The sequence below is a fragment of the Oryx dammah genome, unplaced genomic scaffold (assembly GCF_014754425.2).
Source record: "Oryx dammah isolate SB20612 unplaced genomic scaffold, SCBI_Odam_1.1 HiC_scaffold_10, whole genome shotgun sequence".
In the NCBI taxonomy this organism is placed as follows: domain Eukaryota; kingdom Metazoa; phylum Chordata; class Mammalia; order Artiodactyla; family Bovidae; genus Oryx; species Oryx dammah.
In genome coordinates, this window is record NW_024070194.1 from 53,906,103 (window position 1) to 53,926,315 (window position 20,213).

General features: G+C 40.4%; 1 protein-coding gene across 2 annotated transcripts; it reads left to right on the forward strand.

Annotated features, from left to right (window-relative positions):
• Positions 1-59: 59 nt before the first annotated feature.
• CDNF (cerebral dopamine neurotrophic factor) lies at positions 60-19,835 on the forward strand. Of its 2 annotated transcripts, none has more exons than XM_040248995.1 (4): positions 60-296; positions 12,392-12,519; positions 13,606-13,747; positions 18,781-19,835. In XM_040248995.1, the coding sequence occupies exons 1-4, from the start codon at positions 182-184 to the stop codon at positions 18,957-18,959; spliced, it is 564 nt and encodes a 187-aa protein (XP_040104929.1). In that variant the 5' UTR covers positions 60-181; the 3' UTR covers positions 18,960-19,835. The 2 variants fall into 2 exon arrangements, with proteins under 2 accessions (XP_040104929.1, XP_040104930.1); XM_040248996.1 differs by lacking the exon at positions 60-296 and adding an exon at positions 7,430-7,465.
• The last annotated feature ends 378 nt before the right edge of the window (positions 19,836-20,213 follow it).

Below are 20,213 nucleotides of genomic sequence, written 5' to 3' on the forward strand. Positions count from 1 at the left end.
TTCGTCCCACCCCCTTTTCCTGAGAGCCAATGGAAACTCACAGTTGAGTTGCGTCATTTGTCCTAGCAACTCCGGGTCGATTCATTGTATCCCAGGCTCCGCGCTGCTGCGTACTACGGGCGGTACCCGCGCCGGCTGTTCTTTTCGTAGGTGGCGAGGAGTTTGAAACTGCTGGCTCAGCATGTGGTGCGGCGGCGTAGCCGCAATGGTGGCCTTTTGCGCCGGACTTTGGGTCTCTAACCCGGGGCGGGCGCAGGGCCAAGAGGCCGGGGGAATCCCGGGCGCCGACTGTGAAGGTGAGCGGTGTGAGACCTGCTTGCATGGCGGTGGCACCAGGTCACAGCGCAGCTGTTGTTAGCTTTGGCGTCTCCCAGCCTTGGCTATTAATAACATTGCACTCAGGATTGCGGGCCCTGGCCCTGCTTTCTGATCGCCTTCGTCCAAGCCTAGGCAAAAGTTCGAGCTGGGCCCAGTAACACCTTCAGACTGCGTTCTTGGTCTTGCTCTATTAAACCGCCGCAGTCAAAGCTGGTGCGTTTAGATTTAGACTCAATTTTATGCACACACGTCTAGCTGCAGAGGCACGTGCTGCCCTAACCGGCAGCACTTGTAGTGCACAGAAGTCTTTCAAGTTCAAATTAGTTTGTAACTCCCCAAAAGACAAAACGTGACAAATTTATCTGTAATTGAGGTGAAATGGCCTAAGTCAGAGGACAAAATTAACATTTGTTAGGACTGCACAGGGAAAAGGTGCTTTACAAAGGAGTACTTTAACTCGTTAGAAAAAGGAATACAGAAGAATGAGTCCTTTGCTGTTCACAGAATCTCCTCTGTGGACTTGCGGCTAGAATATATGGGTCTATGTGCCACTCAGCCTTCTGGCTCCAACTGGCACTGTAACTTGTTCTCGAAAAATCAACGTGATAATCCTATCTCAGAGGGCTGTTAATGAGATCAAAGAAGATAATTAGCTGTGCTAGCTCCTCCCTCTCTGGGTTTTCCTTGTGGGTCAGCTGGTAAAGAATCTGCCTGCAATCAGGGAGACCTGGGTTCGATCCCTGGATTGGGAAGATCCCCTGGAGAAGGGAAAGGCTACCCACTCCAGTATTCTGGCCAGGAGAATTCCACGGACTGTATAGTCTATGGGGTCGCAAAGAGTCGGACACGACTGAGCTACTTTGACTTTAAGCTCCTTCCTCCTGGACTATTGAAGCACTTACCTCGTGTTTAATTCATTGAAATAATTACCTTAGATGTATATCCTTCACTCATCCCTAAACCTGAAAATCTATTCTCACATAACAGGAAATGGTAGCCTCATAATACATGTTGAATGAATGGGTAACTACAGACTGTACCATGTAAGTGAATGAGTCTTCACTATTGGAGTCCAGTTTTCTGTCGGCCCTGCAATAATTAAGCTTTTCTCCAGAAATTTAAAATACCTACATGATGTTATTATCAAACTTTAGATACAGGTAGTTACTCAGCTAAATATCGTAATTTTGTTTAAAGGTCACGTATAACTTAACTAGGTCCTACACATATAAAGCAGAACTTATAAGGCATAAACAATTGATTGGATTAATCATCAGCAGTTTAGTTTTTGGAGTTTCTACTTACAAACATTTCAGAAGAGCCAGAACATATGGATTAATTAAATCTGAAGCTTCTAACTTGAATTTATTACAGCATATTGTGATTATTAACCGGCATGTCTGACTAACCTGGGTGTGTGTTCCTTTTTGTTAACACTATAGAATCATAGCGAAGGAAATACTGGTTTTAGAACAAAATGAAAAAGTCTAGATCTGGGTCTGTTTCTGCTTATAAGTCTTTATCATTAGCCAGTTAACTTCCCATCGTAAGATTAAAATGCTATACTATACATAATGCAGGGCAAATTTCCATTCTTATCATGACTATTCTGTGGCATGGGACACCACTGATTTCTTTTATCAATAAAAAAACTGACAAAACATCAAAATTAATTGGCTGTATTTTGAAATTGGGAGATGTCATATTTAAAAATTCAGATTCTGACTTATCTTGAAAACCAGGTTACCAGTCAAGACTAGCCCATCTGTCTAATTCCATATAGTGGGAATTAGCTGTGGCTGCTCTTTTCAGAAAGGACAGCCCATTGGTGCTTGGATTGGCTTACCCATTCATTTTATCTGCCTGAGTCCTGAGAATATTTAAGTTTCTGATTGTTTTAGGTCATGTGAAGCTTATTGAAAAAAAAAAAAAGTAAATATTTCTGAATCTCATTTAAAGGATAGTATTATGGGACTATTAAAATTCTTTTTTATTTTGATAATTATATATTCACTTATGGGACTAATTTTAATAAATAAAACCCTATAGCATAAGTAAAAGGAGTATGGTTATCTGGTTAAATACATGCCAGAATCCTTAAACTAATTTGTTAGTTGATTTATAGTGACGTTACTCTCTTCATGTAAGCCGAAGGAATCTTTTCCATTCTTACTGTGACTTCTCTTTGCCATGGGACACCACTGACTTTTTCAGAAATTTTCTTCTCTCCCTTTTGGCCATGCCAGGTGGCATGTGGATGTTAGTTCCTCTACCAGGGATGGAACCTGCACCCCCTGCAGTGGAATGGTAGAGTCTTAACCACTGGATCACCAGGGAAGTCCTTAAAATTTCTTCTCTTCATGGCTATGATACTGCTTTACCCCTGCTTTTGCTTCCTGTCTCTGTGGTCATTTGTTTGACAGTATCTGTAAGTTTCTAATTCTCTAGCCATGGCTTCAGTATTAGAATTTTCCAGAATTTTGCCCTCTGCCCTCCTCTCTTCTCAGTCTACACACTCTTCTGTGCAATTGGAATTGACCTACCCATAGTCAGATTAATCCCAGATGTGTATACTGACCCAATCTCCTTTCTGGAGTCCCAGATCTTGCATCCAATTGACAACTGAACACCCAATTGACAACTGAACACCTCTATTTAGATATCTTCTAATTCAAACTCAACAGAGTCACAAACCAGTTATTTTCTCCTCTCCTCCTCAGTCCCCCAAGTCTGTTATGCTATGACACCAGTATATAACTAGTCCACTACACTAGACTTCTCTCCCTGATCCCCTAAACCCATCAAACACTGGGGCTATTGACTCTAGCTTCTGATTGACTCTGCTCCTTTCTTCTGCCCAGCTCCAATGTCTTGTTACCAACCTTCACCATTTTCAGCTGCCACAATTGCATCCTTCCCCTAGTGTGGTCATCATGTAATTCTTATACATAGTATCTTTTACTGATCTTCCAACTTCCTCCAGGGAGGTGCCTCCCTTTTGCATCTAGTACCTGTCTCATAGTGTTGAGAAATCATTTTGGCTTCCTCCATGTGTGCCTTCCTTGACAGTCAAGACTTTTTCTCTTCCCACATCATCTCCAGCAGCTACCATGGTGCATAGTTCAATTCTGTTGAACACGCATTATGTAGTGCTTCAATAACAGGTTATGTAGCTTTTAGTGAGTCAAAAGTGTATCATTCAAAGTGTAAGTTAGAATTCCCAACTTCCATCATCTAGGTAATACATTGACAGAGCAACAGTTGAAGTGTGGATATCTGAAGGTGTATTTGAGAATAGAGAAGGAGCTTTGAGGCATCAGAACACAGGGTTTCTTTTGCAAGAAGAGGGGAATCAGAGGTCACCAGGAAGCTTTAAAGATGGTTTCTGCATTGATCACTACAGCAGGTATCTCCTTTGCATACTTGGTCTATTTGCTAATTAAACTTAGCAAAATGCATGTTTTCCACATTGTATCAGTAACATTCAACACAACTGATTATTAGTCCCTCCCTTTTAACACTTTCTTCACTGTCTCCTGGGACACACTCATTCTTTGTTCTCATCCTACCTTATTGGCTTCTTATTTCAGTCTCTTCTGGTTCTTTACATCTTTTCAACTCCTACAGAATGGAGTTAACATCACACTGAGACCTGGGATCTCTCCCTATCCTGTGGTCTCATCCTTTAACACCATTTTGTTCAGTTCAGGTGCTCAGTCGTGTCCAACTCTGTGACCCCATGGACTGCAGCACTCCAGGCCTCCCTGTCCATCACCAACTCCTGGAGTTTACTCAAACTCACATCCATTGAGTCAGTGATGCCATCCAACCATCCTCTGTTGTCCCCTTCTCCTGCTGCCTTCAATCTTTCCCAGCATCAGGATCTTTTCCAGTGACTCAGTTCTTTGCATCAGGTGGCCAAAGTATTGGAGTTTCAGTTTCAGCATCAGTCCTTCCAATGAATATTCAAGACTGATTTTCTTTAGGATTGACCAGTTCGATCTCCTTGCTGTCCAAAGGACTCTCAAGAGTCTTCTCCAACACCACAGTTCAAAAGCATCATTTCTTTGGCACTCAGCTTTCTTTATAGTTCAACTCTCACATCCATACATGCCTACTGGAAAAACCATAGCTTTGACTAGCCAGACCTTTGTTGGCAAAGTAATGTCTCTGCTTTTTAATATGCTGTCAAGGTTGGTCATAACTTTTCTTCCAAGGAGCATCTTTTAATTTCATTGCTGCAGTCACCATCTGCAGTGATTTTGGAGCCCCTGAAAATAAAGTCTGTCACTGTTTCCACTGTTTGCCCATCTATTTGCCATGAAGTAATGGGACCAGATGCCATGATCTTAATTTTCTGAATGTTGAGTTTTAAGCCAACTTTTTCACTCTCCTCTTTCACCTTCATCAAGAGGCTCTTTAGTTCTTTACTTTCTGCCATAAGGGTGGTGTCATCTGCATATCTGAGGTTATTGATATTTCTCCCGGCAATCTTGATTCCAGCTTGTGCTTCATCCATCAGGTGTTTCTCATGATGTACTCAGCATATAAGTTAAATGAGCAGGGTGACAATATACAGCCTTGACGTACTCCTTTCCCAATTTGGAACCAGTCTGTTGTTCCATGTCCAGTTCTAACTGTTCCTTCTTGACCTGCCTACAGATTTCTCAGGAGGCAGGTCAAGTGGTCTGGTATTCCCATCTCTTTAAGAATTGTCCAGAGTTTGTTGTGATCCACACAGTCAAAGGCTTTGGCATAGTCAATAAAGCTGTTGCTTTTTCAATGATCCTTTTCTGTCCTTTACTGTGACCATCTTTGCATGAAAGTTTCCCTTGGTATCTCTAATTTTCTTGAAGAGATATCTAGTCTTTCCTATTCTATTGTTTTCCTCTATTTCTTTGCACTGATCACTGAGGAAGGCTTTCTTATCTCTCCTTGCTATTCTTTGGAACTCTGCATTCAAATGGGTATATCTTTCCTTTTCTCCTTTGCCTTTCACTTCTCTTCTTTTCATAGCTATTTGTAAGGGCTTTTTGCCTTTTCAGAAAACCATTTTGCCTTTTTGCATTTCTTTTTCTTTGGAATGGTCTTGCATCACTGCCTCCTGTACAGTGTCATGAACCTCCATCCATAGTTCTTCAGGCGACTCTATCAGATCTAATCCCTTGAATCTATTTGTCAGTTCCACTGTACAGTTGTAAGGGATTTGATTTAGGTCATACCTGAATGGTCTAGTAGTTCTCCCTACTTTCTTCAATTTAAGTCTGAATTTGGCAATAAGGAGTTCATGATCTGAGCCAGAGTCAGCTCCCAATCTTGTTTTTGCTGACTGTATAGAACTTCTCCATCTTTGGCTGCAAAGAATATAATCATATAACTCCAGATGTACATACCTAGCTGCTCCTTACTGTTTGCGGTGTCAAATAGTGTATTAGCGTTCTCTAGAGAAACAGACCAAGAAGATAGATAGATACATACATACAGATAGATTTATTATAAGGAATGGCTCTCCTGATTATGGAGACTGAGATATCTAAAGTATGTATTGTGGGCCAACAGGCTGGGGGCCCAGGAGAGTTGATGGTGCATAAGGCAATCTACTGGAGAAATCCCTCATGTTTGGGAAGGGCAATCATTTTCGTTCTATTCAGGCCTTCAGCTGAGTGGAAGAGGCTTATCCACATCATGGAGGGCAATCCGTTTACCTAGAGTTCATGGATCTAAATGTTAATCTCATTCAAAAACACTCTCCAAGTGGATGCATGTAAAATTAGTTGTCACAGTATCTCTAGAAGTATCTCAAACTTCACTGAAGTATGTCTAGACTTAATTCCTGGGACTTCCCTGGTGGGTCCAGTGGCTAAGACTCTGCATTCCCAGTGCAGGAGGCCTAGGTTTGATCCCTGGTCAGGGAACTAGATCCCACATGCTGCAAGTAAGCCCCAGTGCAGTCAAATAAATAAAAATACATTTTAAAAAAGACTGAATTCCTGCTGAGCTTCCCAGTTTAGCAGATGGCAAGCTCCACTCTTATAGTATCTCAAGCCAAAATCCTTGAAGTCATTCTTGACTTCTGTCTCTGCCCACACCTCTGTGACTCTCTCATGCCCCATCTAATCCATTAGTAAATTCTTTTGGCTTTGCCTTCAAAATATATCCAGCATCTCATCACCTCCAAGGCTCCCACCCTGGTCCAACACAGGCAGCTATTCTAAGAACCTCCAAACTGTTCTGCCTCCTTTCCTTCTTGCCCCCCATGCAGAGTATTCTCTGAAGAACCTCCAGAGGCATAATTTAAAAGTCATGTCAGACCACTGCACTCCTCTCAAAACCTTTAATGGCATCCCTTGTCAGAGCAGGATCCAGAGTCCCTACCATGGCCCCAAGGCCCTAGGTGACCTGACATGCTGCTATTTATTTGACCTCATTTTCTACTACCCTCGCTCTTCATCACTCTACTTCCCCAATATTGGCTCCCTGACTGTTCCTGGTGCTGCCAAGGACATGCCTGCCCTATTCTTCCCTCTGCCTGGAGAGTTTCTCCCCAGCAGTCCACTTAATCTGTTTTCCCATTTCCTTAGGTTTTCTGCTCAAACACAACTTTATCTGAGAGACCTTCCCTGACCACCCCATTTAGAATAATACTATTACCCTGTCACCCTCTGTCCTCCTTACCAAGTTAATGTTCCTTCATAGCCACAAGAGACTTTTATTTATTCACTAGAATGTAATCCTTGAGAGTAGGAACTTTGTTTTTCCAACAGCCTGTAGAATACTGTCAGGCACTTACTAATTGCTCAATAAATGTTTGTTAAAACCACAACATGGCTATTATATTTAGTGTTCTGTTTTTGCTAAATAGCATAAAAATCATGTTCTGAAAATGGACATTTCTAGTCCTTCAGCTGAAAACAACTAAAAACACTGCATAAAATGAAAACTATGAAGTGTAAGTTAGGAAGGCCTTGTTGTTTGTGGTTTAGTTGCTAAGTCGTGTCTGACTGTTTTGTAACCCCATGGACTGTAGCCTGCTAGGCTCCTCTGACCATGGTGTTTCCCAGGTGAGAATACTGGAGTGGATTGCCCTGTCCTTCTCCAGAAGATCTTCCCAACCCGGGGATGGAACCTATGTCTCCTGCATTGACAGGTGAGCTCTTTACCACTAAGCCACCAGGGAAGCCCAGGAAGGCATACTCAGAGGCCAAAAACAATGTGAAAATGGGAACCAAAGGAGGTAAAGGGACCCCTGAGGCTGGGACTTTTCTTGACAGTATTTGCCACCCAGGCGATTGGAAGTTAGATTTTTCATGGCTATAAAATAAAAAGAATGAATACAATAAAAAAGAAGGATAAAGATATAGTCCAGAACCTTCTCAAGTTAGGCACATAATAACTGGGTCCTCCTCCAATTAGTTTGAAACCCTAGAGAGCTAGACCTTCATTATAAAAGGTGACCTGGAAATAACCACAACTCTACCACCATCTCTAGAGACTAAAGGGAATTGTAGTACTTGAAGCTTTTTACTGAATAAAAGGGGAAACAAAAAACACCTCCTAATCACTCATAGTCACAAGCTACCACACATATGCATTGAAGTCCAAATGTACACAGCCAACCTGGGTGATCCCAAACATCTCAAACTGAGAATTTAGTGTAAAGGGGTTTCAAGTAGGTATGAGCAAATGTTAATCTCACTGATAGGATTCTACCTTCAACCCAGTCCCACAAAATTCTAATAATTCCAACAAAGTTCTCAGAAAGAAAACTCACAATTGGAAAAGTCACAAACACATGGGAAGAAGAGTATCCTAAGTGGCAGCCAGTTGAGACAAGAGACAGAGGCAGCATACCTGTAAAGGCTTCAGGGATTAGAATTATCAGGCACAGAATATAAACTATGTTTCTTATATGTAAAGAAATGAAGGGATTGAAACTATGAATAAAGGGCAGGAGACTATTAAAAATATTTCCAACATATGTGGAAAAGAACCAAATAAGCATGCACAAACAGAAATTAACAGGATTAAGACTTCCCTGGTGGTTCAGTATTGGAGAGTCCTCTTGCCAAAGCAAGGGACATGGGTTTGATCCCTGGTTTGGAAAGATTCCACATGCCTCAGAGCAACTGAGCTCGTGTGCCACAACTGCTAAGCCCACGAGTGTGACTACTGAGGCCTGGGTACCTAAAGCCCATGCTCTGCAATAAGAGAAACCACTGCAATGAGAAGCCCGTGCACTGAAACTAGAGAACACCCACTCGCAGCAGCGAAGACCCAGCACAGCCAGACAAATAAATATAAATTAAGAAATAAGTGGGATTAATAGTGGATTAGGCAGAGCTGAGAAAAAGACTTAGAGAGTTGAAGACTGAAGAAATTGTCAAGAAAGAATCACTGAGTGATTCCGAGAATAAAAATACAAAACAGAGATAAAGGTACAATGTGGATCAAGAGAAGAATTCCCACGTATGTTAACTGACCTTCCAGAAGGAGGAGAGAGAGGTATGGATGGAGCAAAAGAGATGGTAACTCATTTTTCCAAACTGATAAAAATCAGATTTGAAGATTTTGAAGTCCAGCATATTCCAAACAGTATAAATAAAAATAACTCCACATCTAACCACACAAGAAGGAAACCGAAAAACACAAAAGGAAAATCTTAAGCACAGAAAAAGAAGACTGATAAAACTTCAAAGGAATGGCAATTAGACTGTCAGATGATCCAACGTTGAAAGGCCTGAATTCACAGCCAATAAATATTAAATAGTAAAGCCAGGATTTGGACCCAGAAAGTTTGGCTTCAGAGCCCAAGCACTGAGTCACTACTAAATTGCCTCTGAGTATGGAGTTGGGAACTAATTTATTTAAGGCAATAGTAAAAATAAAATTGGAATGACGAAGTTTATCCTACATTATATTCAAGAACTTCTGGTTAGTCTTAAAGTCTCAACGCATTATAACATGTATCTTATTCCTAGGTAGCAATTCCCCCTGGTCCTGACACCAGCAAGACTAATCTGGTGTCTTTTTTTACCATCCAAAATCAAGTGGAGCAGATAATGTGGGACCAACTTCAGTTCTAGAAGGTGTGGATGGAACTGCTGAAAACAATGTTTCTAGTTTACAGGTAGTTTAATAATTTCACTAACCTGATTTTAAACTTTATCATTATCTTAAAAAAAAAGTTGTAGCTCTTTTCCTGCAGGTGGCATTATTATATTTTTTAAGTACTAAGTTGTAAATACTCGTTAGGAGACAAATATTGTTGCTGTTGTTCAGTTGCTAAGTCGTGTCTGACTTTTTGTGAACCCATGAACTGCAGCACGCAGGCTTCCCTGTCCTTACAAAGATTTTAAGGCTACATAAAAATATCCAACCGAACGCTTTTTACAGGAGATGGGTTTAGGCAAAAGAACTAAATCTTTCTTTTCTACAGAAAATCCTATAATAAATATTTAAAACTGAAAATAGGAGAGACTTGGAAACAAGTATAAAATTTATTTTAGAGTGATTTTCTTAAAGAGGAGTGGAGAAATGGGATGGTGTTTGGTGTTGGGGAGGGGTGTTGAGGGAGATTTTGTTACTTTTAAGATGTGAGAATTAACAGCATGTTCATGGGAACAATACAGGAGAGAGGGCAGAGGTGCGGGAGCAGGGAGCTGATAGGATCTACTTAGCAGGTGGAAGAGTTGTCACACTTCATTCATAGAATTAAAGTAGACTCTGCTGTGTAGTAGAGGTGGTGACAGAGGCAAATGAGAGTTCTCTTTTGTTGCTTTTTTTTTGCCCCTCGAAGAAATGGGAAGCAGGATCAACCATGATGATGGGGTGGAGGTGTTAGGCAAGGCTTGCTAGAGAGCTGCTGTGTAATCATCCTTTTGGGAGTGGGACAGAGTGTGGGTGAGGTCCAAGCAGTGGGATTGTTGGAAGCACTGGGAGCTCATTGAAATCAGCAGTCATGAATTAACAGCGAGACCAGTGAGCCTGGTGGTGCAGTTTCCTCCTGCCATGTTAAGTGAGTGTAGGTGTCAAGTGGGTGGAAAGAGGTTTCAACCAGCCTTAAGATTTTGCTGGGTGAGTCCAACAAAGGAGAGCGATACAAGGGAGTTGAATTTGTGTGAAAAGGAGTGATTATAATGTTGAACCACAGAATGTAAGCTGGGTGAGGAACCATGGTAGAGAGGTAGCAGAATCAATGTGACCTGGCGGGGTCAGAGAATTGTTAGCGCTGGGATGTTAGAGGATGTGAGCTGGCAAGATGGGAGGTGAAGATCGGACAACGAAATGTTTCCACTGAGAATACAGAGAAGTTATAGTCACTGGTAATGACTGGACCTAAGGGTATGACCACAGCAAAAATGTGTTTGGAATATTAATCCTTTGTCAGTTATATAAGTTGTAAATACCTTCCTCCAGTTTGTGGCTTATCATTTGTTTATGATTTATTTTGCATTTACAAAAGTGGTTAATTTTGATGTAATTAAATGTACAGTTTCTGGTTTGGTATCTTCTTTAAGAAATTCTTCCTTATCTCGAAAAAGATGCTTTCCTTTAAAACTTATTTTGTGGCTTTTCTCTTATGTCTTTATTCTCCTGGGATTCACATTTGTGTAGTTTCCGACAAGGATCTAAGTTGAACTTTTCCCAAGGTACATGGTCCGAGTATCATTTATTGACTTGTGCATTTTCCCCCTGACTGATTTTTAACATTGCTTCCATCCTATACCAAGCTCCTCTAGATTTCTGGATTTGTTTCTAGTCTCACTTTTGTTCCAGCAGCTTTTTTTTTCTGCGCCAGTCCCACCATGTTTTAAATGATATAGCTTTAGAATTGTCTTGATATCAGTAAGATCTGCTCCCCAAGTTCCTTCTTCAGAAATTTCTTGGCTTTCATTTGCTCTTGTTTTTTCATATGTATTTTTGGATCGGTTCATCAAATCTGATTTGACAAAAACTTTTGGGATTTTTAATGAGCCCTGATGGCTCAACAATAAAGCATCTGCCTGCAATGCAAGAGACGCAGGAGACACGGGTTTGATCGCTGGGTTGGGAAGATCCCTTAGAGAAGGTAATGGCAACCGACTCCAGTATTCTTGCCTGGCAAATCCCATGGAAAGAGGAGCCTGGTGGGCTACAGTTCATAGGGTTGCAAAGAGTTGGACACGACTAAGTGACTAAATAACAACCGTAGAATTTGCTAGTCTTCCTTATGATATTCCCCTAGAATTCTCTTTCTAATATTAGGGCTGCTTTGTTCCATCATAAGCGCTGGTCTCCATCTCCTTCTCAGCTTGCTTGGACCACACACCTGCCCCTTTGAACCAGCAACATGGAAAAGCAGCTCCTCCTGTTGCAGAGTAACCTAGTGGATGAGGCTGTGGACCAGAGTGAGACCTCCTGGGATCAAATTGCCTCCACCATTTACTGGGCAAGTTCACTGGCCTCTCTCTGACTCAGCCTCTTCATCTGTAAAATAGAGGTAGAAATGTATCTACATCAGAGCTCTGTTCTGAGACTGGAATGAGTTCATCCACATAAAGTACTCAGAATGGTGCCAACAGGCAGTAACTAGGGTTGTTCTTATTGCCTGTGCCTCTTCTGATCATCATCTCTTCATTAACTTTGGACCCTGGGACTGAATATGATTGTTTAGATAGGGGTTCAAACTGGAACAAAGACACTAGATGCCGACTACCAAGGAGCTTCATTCAAGACACATACTCTGGTTCTTCTCTGTGCTTTAGCAAAGCTGTCCCTAGCATCATGTCCCAGAGGAGGCTGGCTATATGTTCCTATAGGGTGAGTGACATTCTCATATTAGGTGGGAAATTCTCATATTTGAGAGTGGAACTTGGTTTCACAGACTGGATTGATTCAATAAGCTTATGTTGTTCAAGGCCCAACATTAAGCGAATAGGTACAGACCCCAAACCATTCTTACTTATAATATGAATTTGTTGTCACAATGCATTGAATCATACTTTTTATTTGATGGGAGGGACATGTACATAGGTGTGGTAGTGGTGACATTGTACATAAATACACAAATACATAATTTCTTTGTTCCTTATAGTATGTCAAGAATTCTTGAGTCGATTCTACAACTCCTTGATAGCCAGAGGAGTCAACTTTTCCCTGGACACCATAGAAAAGGAATTGATCAACTTTTGCTTGGATGTCAAAGGAAAAGAAAACCGCCTGGTATGGTAAATTTTCACCTTTCATTTCCCTCCTGTTCTTGGAGAAAACTGCTGTTTCATTTCTTATCTTGAGTTTAATGTTCTCCTGTTTGGATGCTTGCCCCAAGCATGTTCCCTGTAGAAGGCCAGCAAAAATTGATCTTTCAGGAAAATGGAGTCAATGTATTTTCGCCTACAATATGTCTGGTTTCATCTGGCTTTTTGGAAAAAACATAGGCAACCAATTCCATGATTTCTTAAATGAAATTATTTACTATACAATTGAATTCCTAATGAGAATTTATTTACTGTCCTGAGTTAAGTGTGGGTAGACTTTACATTTCTAATCAAGACAATTAGTGAAACCTATCAAAATATTTTTACATCATTATTTATGCATAATTAATGAAGTATTTTTATTATCTTGAAATGGTGTTTCCTGGGTAAACACAAATGACTTGTTTCAATATACTGTCTTTATAGCACTAAAGACAATCTTGAGCCAATTTGCTTTGCCTAAAATTGTCGTATTGAATTTGTCAGTTAAATTTGCCTTGTTAACTGCTCACCACTGACACACTATAAAAACCTCAGCATTTGTCTGCACCATTAAGGTTTATATTTTTAAATGTAAAATGCTTTTCAGGTAGCTTGAAAGGCAGTACAACATAATGGAACAGGGCATGGACCCCAGAGCCAGAAGGCTAGATTTTTGAATTAATTCAGTCTCTTCTACTTGCCAGTTGGGTGACCTCCAGTTGGCTTGGGTGTGAAATAGGGAAAGTTCTAGTACTAATGTCACAGGCTTGTTATGAGAAATAAATACATCAATACCTTTAAAGCCCTGAGAGCAGCATCTGACACAGACAAAACATTTAGCAACTGTTATCTCTTATCATTGGTCTTTAAGTTTAATGTGAATTTCAGGGCACTTCAAATTAGGCTGATCATGGGAATGGAGTCATTGTTTTCTCATGTCTTAGTGAGTAGGGGTTAAATTTAAGACCTGGCCCATGAAAACTAGGTTAACCTCTTTCTCACTTCTGGAAATTATACTGCTTGCTTTTTCCAGTGTCTGGGACCCTAAATTCTCTTTGTTCCCCTTCAGTGCTACTATCTAGGAGCAACAAAAGATGCCGCTACTAAGATCCTAAGTGAGGTCACTCGCCCAATGAGTGTGCACATGCCTGCAGCGAAGATTTGTGAGAAGCTGAAGAAGATGGACAGTCAGATCTGTGAGCTGAAATATGGTATAATGGAGTTTAATGTTTTTCCCCCAAATGTCCAATGTATTGCCAGTTCTCTAAACATGGGGCCAGGTTTCTAAACAATCAGTGTTAGAAGAAAAGGAATTCTACACTTGCTAATAGGATGCTGGGCTCCTGGATGGTGTCCTGTGTTGTCTGAGCTTCTTTCAGGAAAGAAAAATGAATTCTGGCACAATCAGCATTAGGTGAAACTGCCCACCCAAATGGCAAAATTTAAACTCTTAAATCACCAAGACATTTTCAACTACATATGTCAAGGAAAAGTTCAAAATATCAAGGGAGGGGCTTCCCTGGCGATCCAATGGTTAAAACTCTGCCCTTTCAATGCAGGGGGCATGAGCTGAATCCCTGATCAGGAAACTAAGATCCCACATGCCATGTGGTATGGCCAATTAAAAAAAAAGGGGAGAAGCTATTCATGGTGAATTAGCTCTTGGTAACCTATTAAGCCCAGGAGAAGGAAATGGCAACCCACTCCAGTACTCTTGCCCAGAAAATTCCATGGATGGAGGAGCCTGGTGGGCTACAGTCCATGGGGTCACAAAGAGTCAGACACGACTGAGTGACTTTACGAACCTATCAAGACCAAAGGTGCATCTACTCAAAGGTAATGTAAGGACCCTGAACTTTTACATGGGGCTCTAACATTCTTCCTAAGTCTTCCACTCTGCCAGGTTTAACTTTTAGGAAATAGGTTAATCACATTAAATCAGATTTTGGCTGATGAAATAGACTTATCAAGAGTGCCGAAAATAAACAGCCAGAAAAGGAAGATGTCCTATTTAAAACGTTATCCTTGGCCTTATAAATTTTACATACATATATCTATTCTCATACAGATAATTTGTATCTGGGCCAGCCTTTGGGGTAGATGGATAGGACTTATAGAAGGCCGGGGAATTCCACTTTTAGCCTATCCTTTAACCCCTGCAGTTCCACCAGGAGAAGTCCATTTCTTTTGTTTATGTCATTGTTTTCACGTCACATACATGGCGTAGTATTTTAAACTACCTAAGTAATTAGCGCCCAACTCTGAATCATTAATACTTTAGTCTTATTTTCCAACATAGCTGTGTAATATGCCTGTACGCCATAGCTACACATCTGGCTTTAAAAAGGTTTAATGTCTGGAAGATGTCAAAAACAACCTGTTTCTCAGCTGGGCAAGGGCAAGCCCTAACTTTCAGGGTGGTGATGATGGACTAGCATCTTTTTCTTAGTTTCCAAGTAATGAAGTAGAAGGAGGAATCACTGAGTCCGTAAAAAAAACAGTCCCCAAAGGGACAAAACTGTACTGATTCTTTTGTTTAGCACATTTCTTTTGAATAATTTCTGCTATGAGCAAGGTATCTTACTGGGCTCCTTGAATAATAGAAAAATTCATCAGATATTATTGAGAAGAAATGAATACTTAACTAATGTTTCAGCAATGCTGGCCACTAGAGGCCCCTGGGGAGCCATGGACTGGATTTACTTTTGGTATCAACCTTTCCCCTGTAGCTTTAGGGTGCCAGAGAATTTTCTTTTTAAATTGATATCAAATGATAAGTTCTCCAGAATAACCTGAAGAAACTACCAGCACCTAAAAGAAAGTAATTTTCTCCTTCCACTATTTATCTTGAATATAGCACTAGCTCTAAATTTTTCCCAGCTTCCTTTTGGTGAAAAAGTTGATATTGAACAAGGGCCTTTGAGCTGTGGAATACTAAAATCTGGGCTATAAAAGCTTCTACTCTTAAAAGGTATTATTCTGTCATATCAACCATGAAATTAAAAAACAAGGTAAGTGTAGATTTGGAATATGTTTTCAATCAGGAAGGTGTTATTTGGTTTTGAACCTGAGAGGATGTTTCTGCTTTCTCTGCTTTTTAAAAGAATAGGAATCATTATTAAAAATTGTAAAGATTCTCGAATTTATGGTTACCAGTGGAGGAAGGGTGGCAAGAAAAGATAGTTAGGGAGGTTGTTATTGAGATTTACACACTGCTATATTTAAAATGGATAACCAACAGGGACCCACTGTATAGCACAGGGAACTCTGCTCAACGTCATGTGGCAGCCTGGATGGGGGGGGAATTGGGGGAAGCATGAATACATGTGTATGCACGGCAGAGTCCCTCTCCTGTGCAGCTGACACTATCACAATATTGTTAATTGGCTACACGCCAATTAAAATAAAAAGTTTAAATTCAAAATACACACACACGAATGGAAGAATTCTCTGGAGCACAGAGTGTAATGACCCTCCAAATGAAAAAGGCTCTATATACAACTTTGATTTATTTCCAGCTTTACTGAGATATAATTAACATATAAAAGTGTGTAAGTTTAAGGTATAAAACATGTTGATTTGATAAACTTATATAGTGTAATATGATTACCACGTTAGCTAATATCTCCATCATTATCATGTAATTACCAACTGTGATGGTTAGCAAACAGCTCCATTATATCATCTAATTACCCTTCCTTTTTTGTGATGAGACTATTTAAGCTCTACTCTCTTAGCAACTTTCAAGTACACAATACAGCATTATTAACTGTCTTCACCATTTTGTTCTTTCTCAGGACTGCTTTGACTATTCGGGATCCTTTGTGATTCCATACAAATTTTAGGACTTTTTTTCTATCTCTGCAAAAGTGCCACTGGCATTTTAGTAGGGATTACATTGGTTTTATAGATAGCTTTGGATAGTATAGACATTTAGTTAAAAAAAAAATACTTCATGTTATTTATTTTGGGCTGTGCTGTGGGTCTTGCTGCTTTGTTTGGACTTTTCTCTAGTTGTAGTGTGCAGGCTTCCCATTGCGGTGGCTTCTCTTGTTGCAGAGGGCTTCCCAGGTGGCGCAGTGGTAAAGAATCCAGCTGCCAGTGAAGGAGACGCAGGAAACCTGGTTCAGCCCCTGGGTGGGGAAGATCTCCTGGAGTAAGAAACGGCACCCCACTCCAGTATTCTTGCCTGGCAAATCCCGTGGACAGAGGAGCCTGGTGGGCTGGTCTGTGGGGTCACAAAGAGTCAGACATGATTAAGCACGCCATACTCAAATGCTGAACTCCTCCTGTTGCAGAACACAAACTCCAGGCATGTGGACTTCAGTAATTGCAGTGCACAGGCTTGGTAGCTGCACTTGTGCTCTAGAGCAGAGGCTGAATAGTTGTGGCCCACGGGCTCAGCTGTTCTGTGGCATGTGGAATCTTCCTGGATTGAAACTGTGTCCCCTGCATTGGCAGGTGGATTCTTATCCATTGTACCACCAGGGAAGTCCAGTATGGACATTCTGAATTCTTCCAAACCATAAATATTGGATCTCTTTCCATTTGTTCGTGTCTTCTTCAATTTCTTTCATCAAAGTCTTGTCATTTTCTGTATACAGATCTTTGACCTCCTTGATTAAGTTTTTTCCTAAGTCTAAAATTCAGCTTTTAAATTAGGATACACTTATTGGAAAATTTTGATAAGTCACTTGACAGCTATGTTAGGTTATTAAAAGGCTTTTAAATGCCATGTTCTTTCATGTAGGTGTCAAAAAGAAATGCTTCAGAAGATGTCAAACCAAAAAAGTCCTAGGATGCCACTAATTTTTAAAAAATATCTTAGCTACACCATGCAGCATGTGGGATCTTAGTTCCCTGACCCAGGATCAAATCTACGCCTCTTGCAGTGATTAAGATTTCACTTCCCAATGCAGAGGGTACAAGGTCAGTCCTTGGTTGGGGAGCTAAGTGTGTAGTCTCAACCACTGGACAGCCAGAGAAGTCCCAGAACTAATAGTTGAATAAGTCAACTGAAGTGCTGTAGCTATGAGCAAGCATACCTAGTGGCTGGGGAGGTGGGGAGGACACTTTTCTTTGAAAGAGAAAAACTGCCCCTTTCTGATACAGAAATCATAGTCATGAGTATATTATAGATGAGCTTAATTTTTTTTTTTCTATTTTTCGGCTTGGCAATAGAGCAGTAGCTGAGTTCTTGACATTCTCTGAAGATAATCTGTAAATAGGGAAACAGTAGTCTTGCTAGAGGAGTTAGATACTGGTGACAGATACTATTGGCAAGAATGTTAGGAACCGGATTGGCTGGTACAGAAGCACCAGCATTAGAGAAGTTGGTATACCCCAAAGGACTGTAAATCAACTCTGTGTGGCTTGGTAATCTCAATAGGGGAGGGGAGATCAGGTGAGTTTAAGCTGAGATCCAGAATAGCTAAGGATTGGTGAGAATGCTCCTAATTTCATTCATGTGTTTGGGTTTCTTTAAATTTGTATTTAAAAACTAGCTTAAATTCTTTATATTGTATTTATATTCTTTAAATTTATATTTTAAAATTGTATTTAAATTCTTTAAATTTGTATTAAAAACTAATTTGTATTAGTGCTTTGTAATATATATGCTCACCCGTTTTACCTCAGACATATCTTTCTATAAAAACTGAACCATGGGATTTCCCTGGCAGCCTAGTGATTAAGATTTCACTTTCCAATGCAGAGGGTACAAGTTCAATCCTTGGTTGGGGAGCTAAGATACCACATGCCTCACAGCCAAAAAAAAAAAAAAAATGAAACAAGCAATATTTTAACAAATTCAATAATGACTTTAAAAATGGTCCACATTAAAAAAACAAAAAACTAAAAGAGAAAGTGAACCATACTTTCTAGTAAATTACAATCCATGCTTTCAGTTGGCCACACACAAGGCCATCCCAAGGCACCACCCTCTTGATTCCCTTCTTTTTGCCTTAAAAGTAGCAATTAGGGTGTGGTGCTATTCCTTTTAGGAACACTGCATAGGTCCCCGTTTTGCAACAAGTATGGAGAAGAAATCTGATAGATCATGAGTTATCCTAAAATAGCTTTATATGATACATTTTTCTTAGGTATGTCTTGGTTTCCATAGACCTTGGAATTCTTCCCCACTTTGGATCACAGGGTAGACAATACCAAGATAAGTAACACCATTTGCTTTTCTTAGGTTTTTTTTTTTTTTTTTTAATGTATCCCTTTCCTTTTTGTCATGAAGAAAAGAAACTGGACTTGGCATCAGTGGACCTGTCCAAGTTGAGAGTAGCAGAGCTGAAGCAGATACTTCATGGCTGGGGTGAAGAGTGCCGGGCCTGTGCAGAAAAAAACGACTACGTGAATCTCATCAAAGAACTGGCACCCAAGTATGCAGCGACGCACCCCCAAACAGAGCTCTGACTCCTGGAAGCCAGCGCACCATTGGCTGTAATTAGAGACAAAATGCCTCTCTAGGATATGGATACATTGGTTGAGAGGAACCAGGAATTTCAATATATGTGGTCTCAGACTTTTTGTTTGGATATGACACTTCAGAATTGGTTACCTGAGTTTATCAGTAGAACTGTTAGTATTAGTGGTTTCTTAAATCTGCAGTATACCAAAACCTACAAGTGCCTTTCTCATAATTTTCTTATATGTCAATTACCATTGCCCATCTCCTTAAACTGGGAAAAGTGAACCACTGAAAAATCAGTGGAGTAAATTGATTCTAAGTAGGAAGAGAGTACTCAGAAGCTCTCTGTATGCTGCTGCTGCTGCTGCTAAGTCGCTTCAGTCATGTCCGACTCTGTGCGACCCCATAGATGGCAGTCCACTAGGCTCCTCTGTCCCTGGGATTCTCCAGGCAAGAACACTGGAGTGGGTTGCCATTTCCTTCTCCAATGTACGAAAGTGAAAGGTGAAAGTGAAGTCGCTCAGTCGTGTCCGACTCTTGGCGACCCCATGGACTATACAGTCCTGAAATTTTCCAAGTCCCCCCACCTTTTTTTTAGTATTATTCCACATATAAGCAATATTATATGACATTTATATATTGCTTATATGTGGATTATAAAAAAAGGGGCACAAATGAACTTATCTACAAAACAGAGTCACAGATGTAGAAAACAGTCTTATGGTTACTAAGGGTGGGGGGATGGAGAAAGGATAAATTGGGAGATTAGGATCGATACACACTCCTATATATAAAATAGGTAACTAAGAAGAACATGCTGTGTAGCACAGGGAACTCTACTCAATTACTCTATAATGGGCTATATGAGGAAAGAATTTTTTTTTTAAATGGATGTATGTATGTGTATAACTAATTCACTTTGCTGTAATACCTGAAACTAACACAACATTGCAAAGCAACTATACTCCAATAAAAAAAAATGTTGGATTAGGACAAAAGAAAAGATGTTTAGCTTACCTAATTCCCAACTTCAACTCAAATGATGACCTGGTGAAATCAGAAGTTTTTTAAAAAGTATACTTTGTATTTAGCTGTAAATTACTTTACCTTCTGGGGCTTCCCAGGTGACTCAGTGATAAAGAATCCCCCTCCCAATACAGGAGACACAGAAGACACAGGTTTGATCCTTGGGTTGGGAAGATCCCCTGAAGTAGGAGATGGCAAACCACGCTAGTATTCTTGCCTGGAGAACCTCATGG

Bases quoted from the DNA above. Each gene is read 5' to 3' on its own strand.
- CDNF (XM_040248995.1), top strand. From the start codon at position 182: ATGTGGTGCGGCGGCGTAGCCGCAATGGTGGCCTTTTGCGCCGGACTT. The intron at 12,520-13,605 runs GTATGGTAAATT...GTTCCCCTTCAG, and splicing joins AAGGAAAAGAAAACCGCCTG to TGCTACTATCTAGGAGCAAC. The intron at 13,748-18,780 runs GTATAATGGAGT...TTTGTCATGAAG, and splicing joins GATCTGTGAGCTGAAATATG to AAAAGAAACTGGACTTGGCA.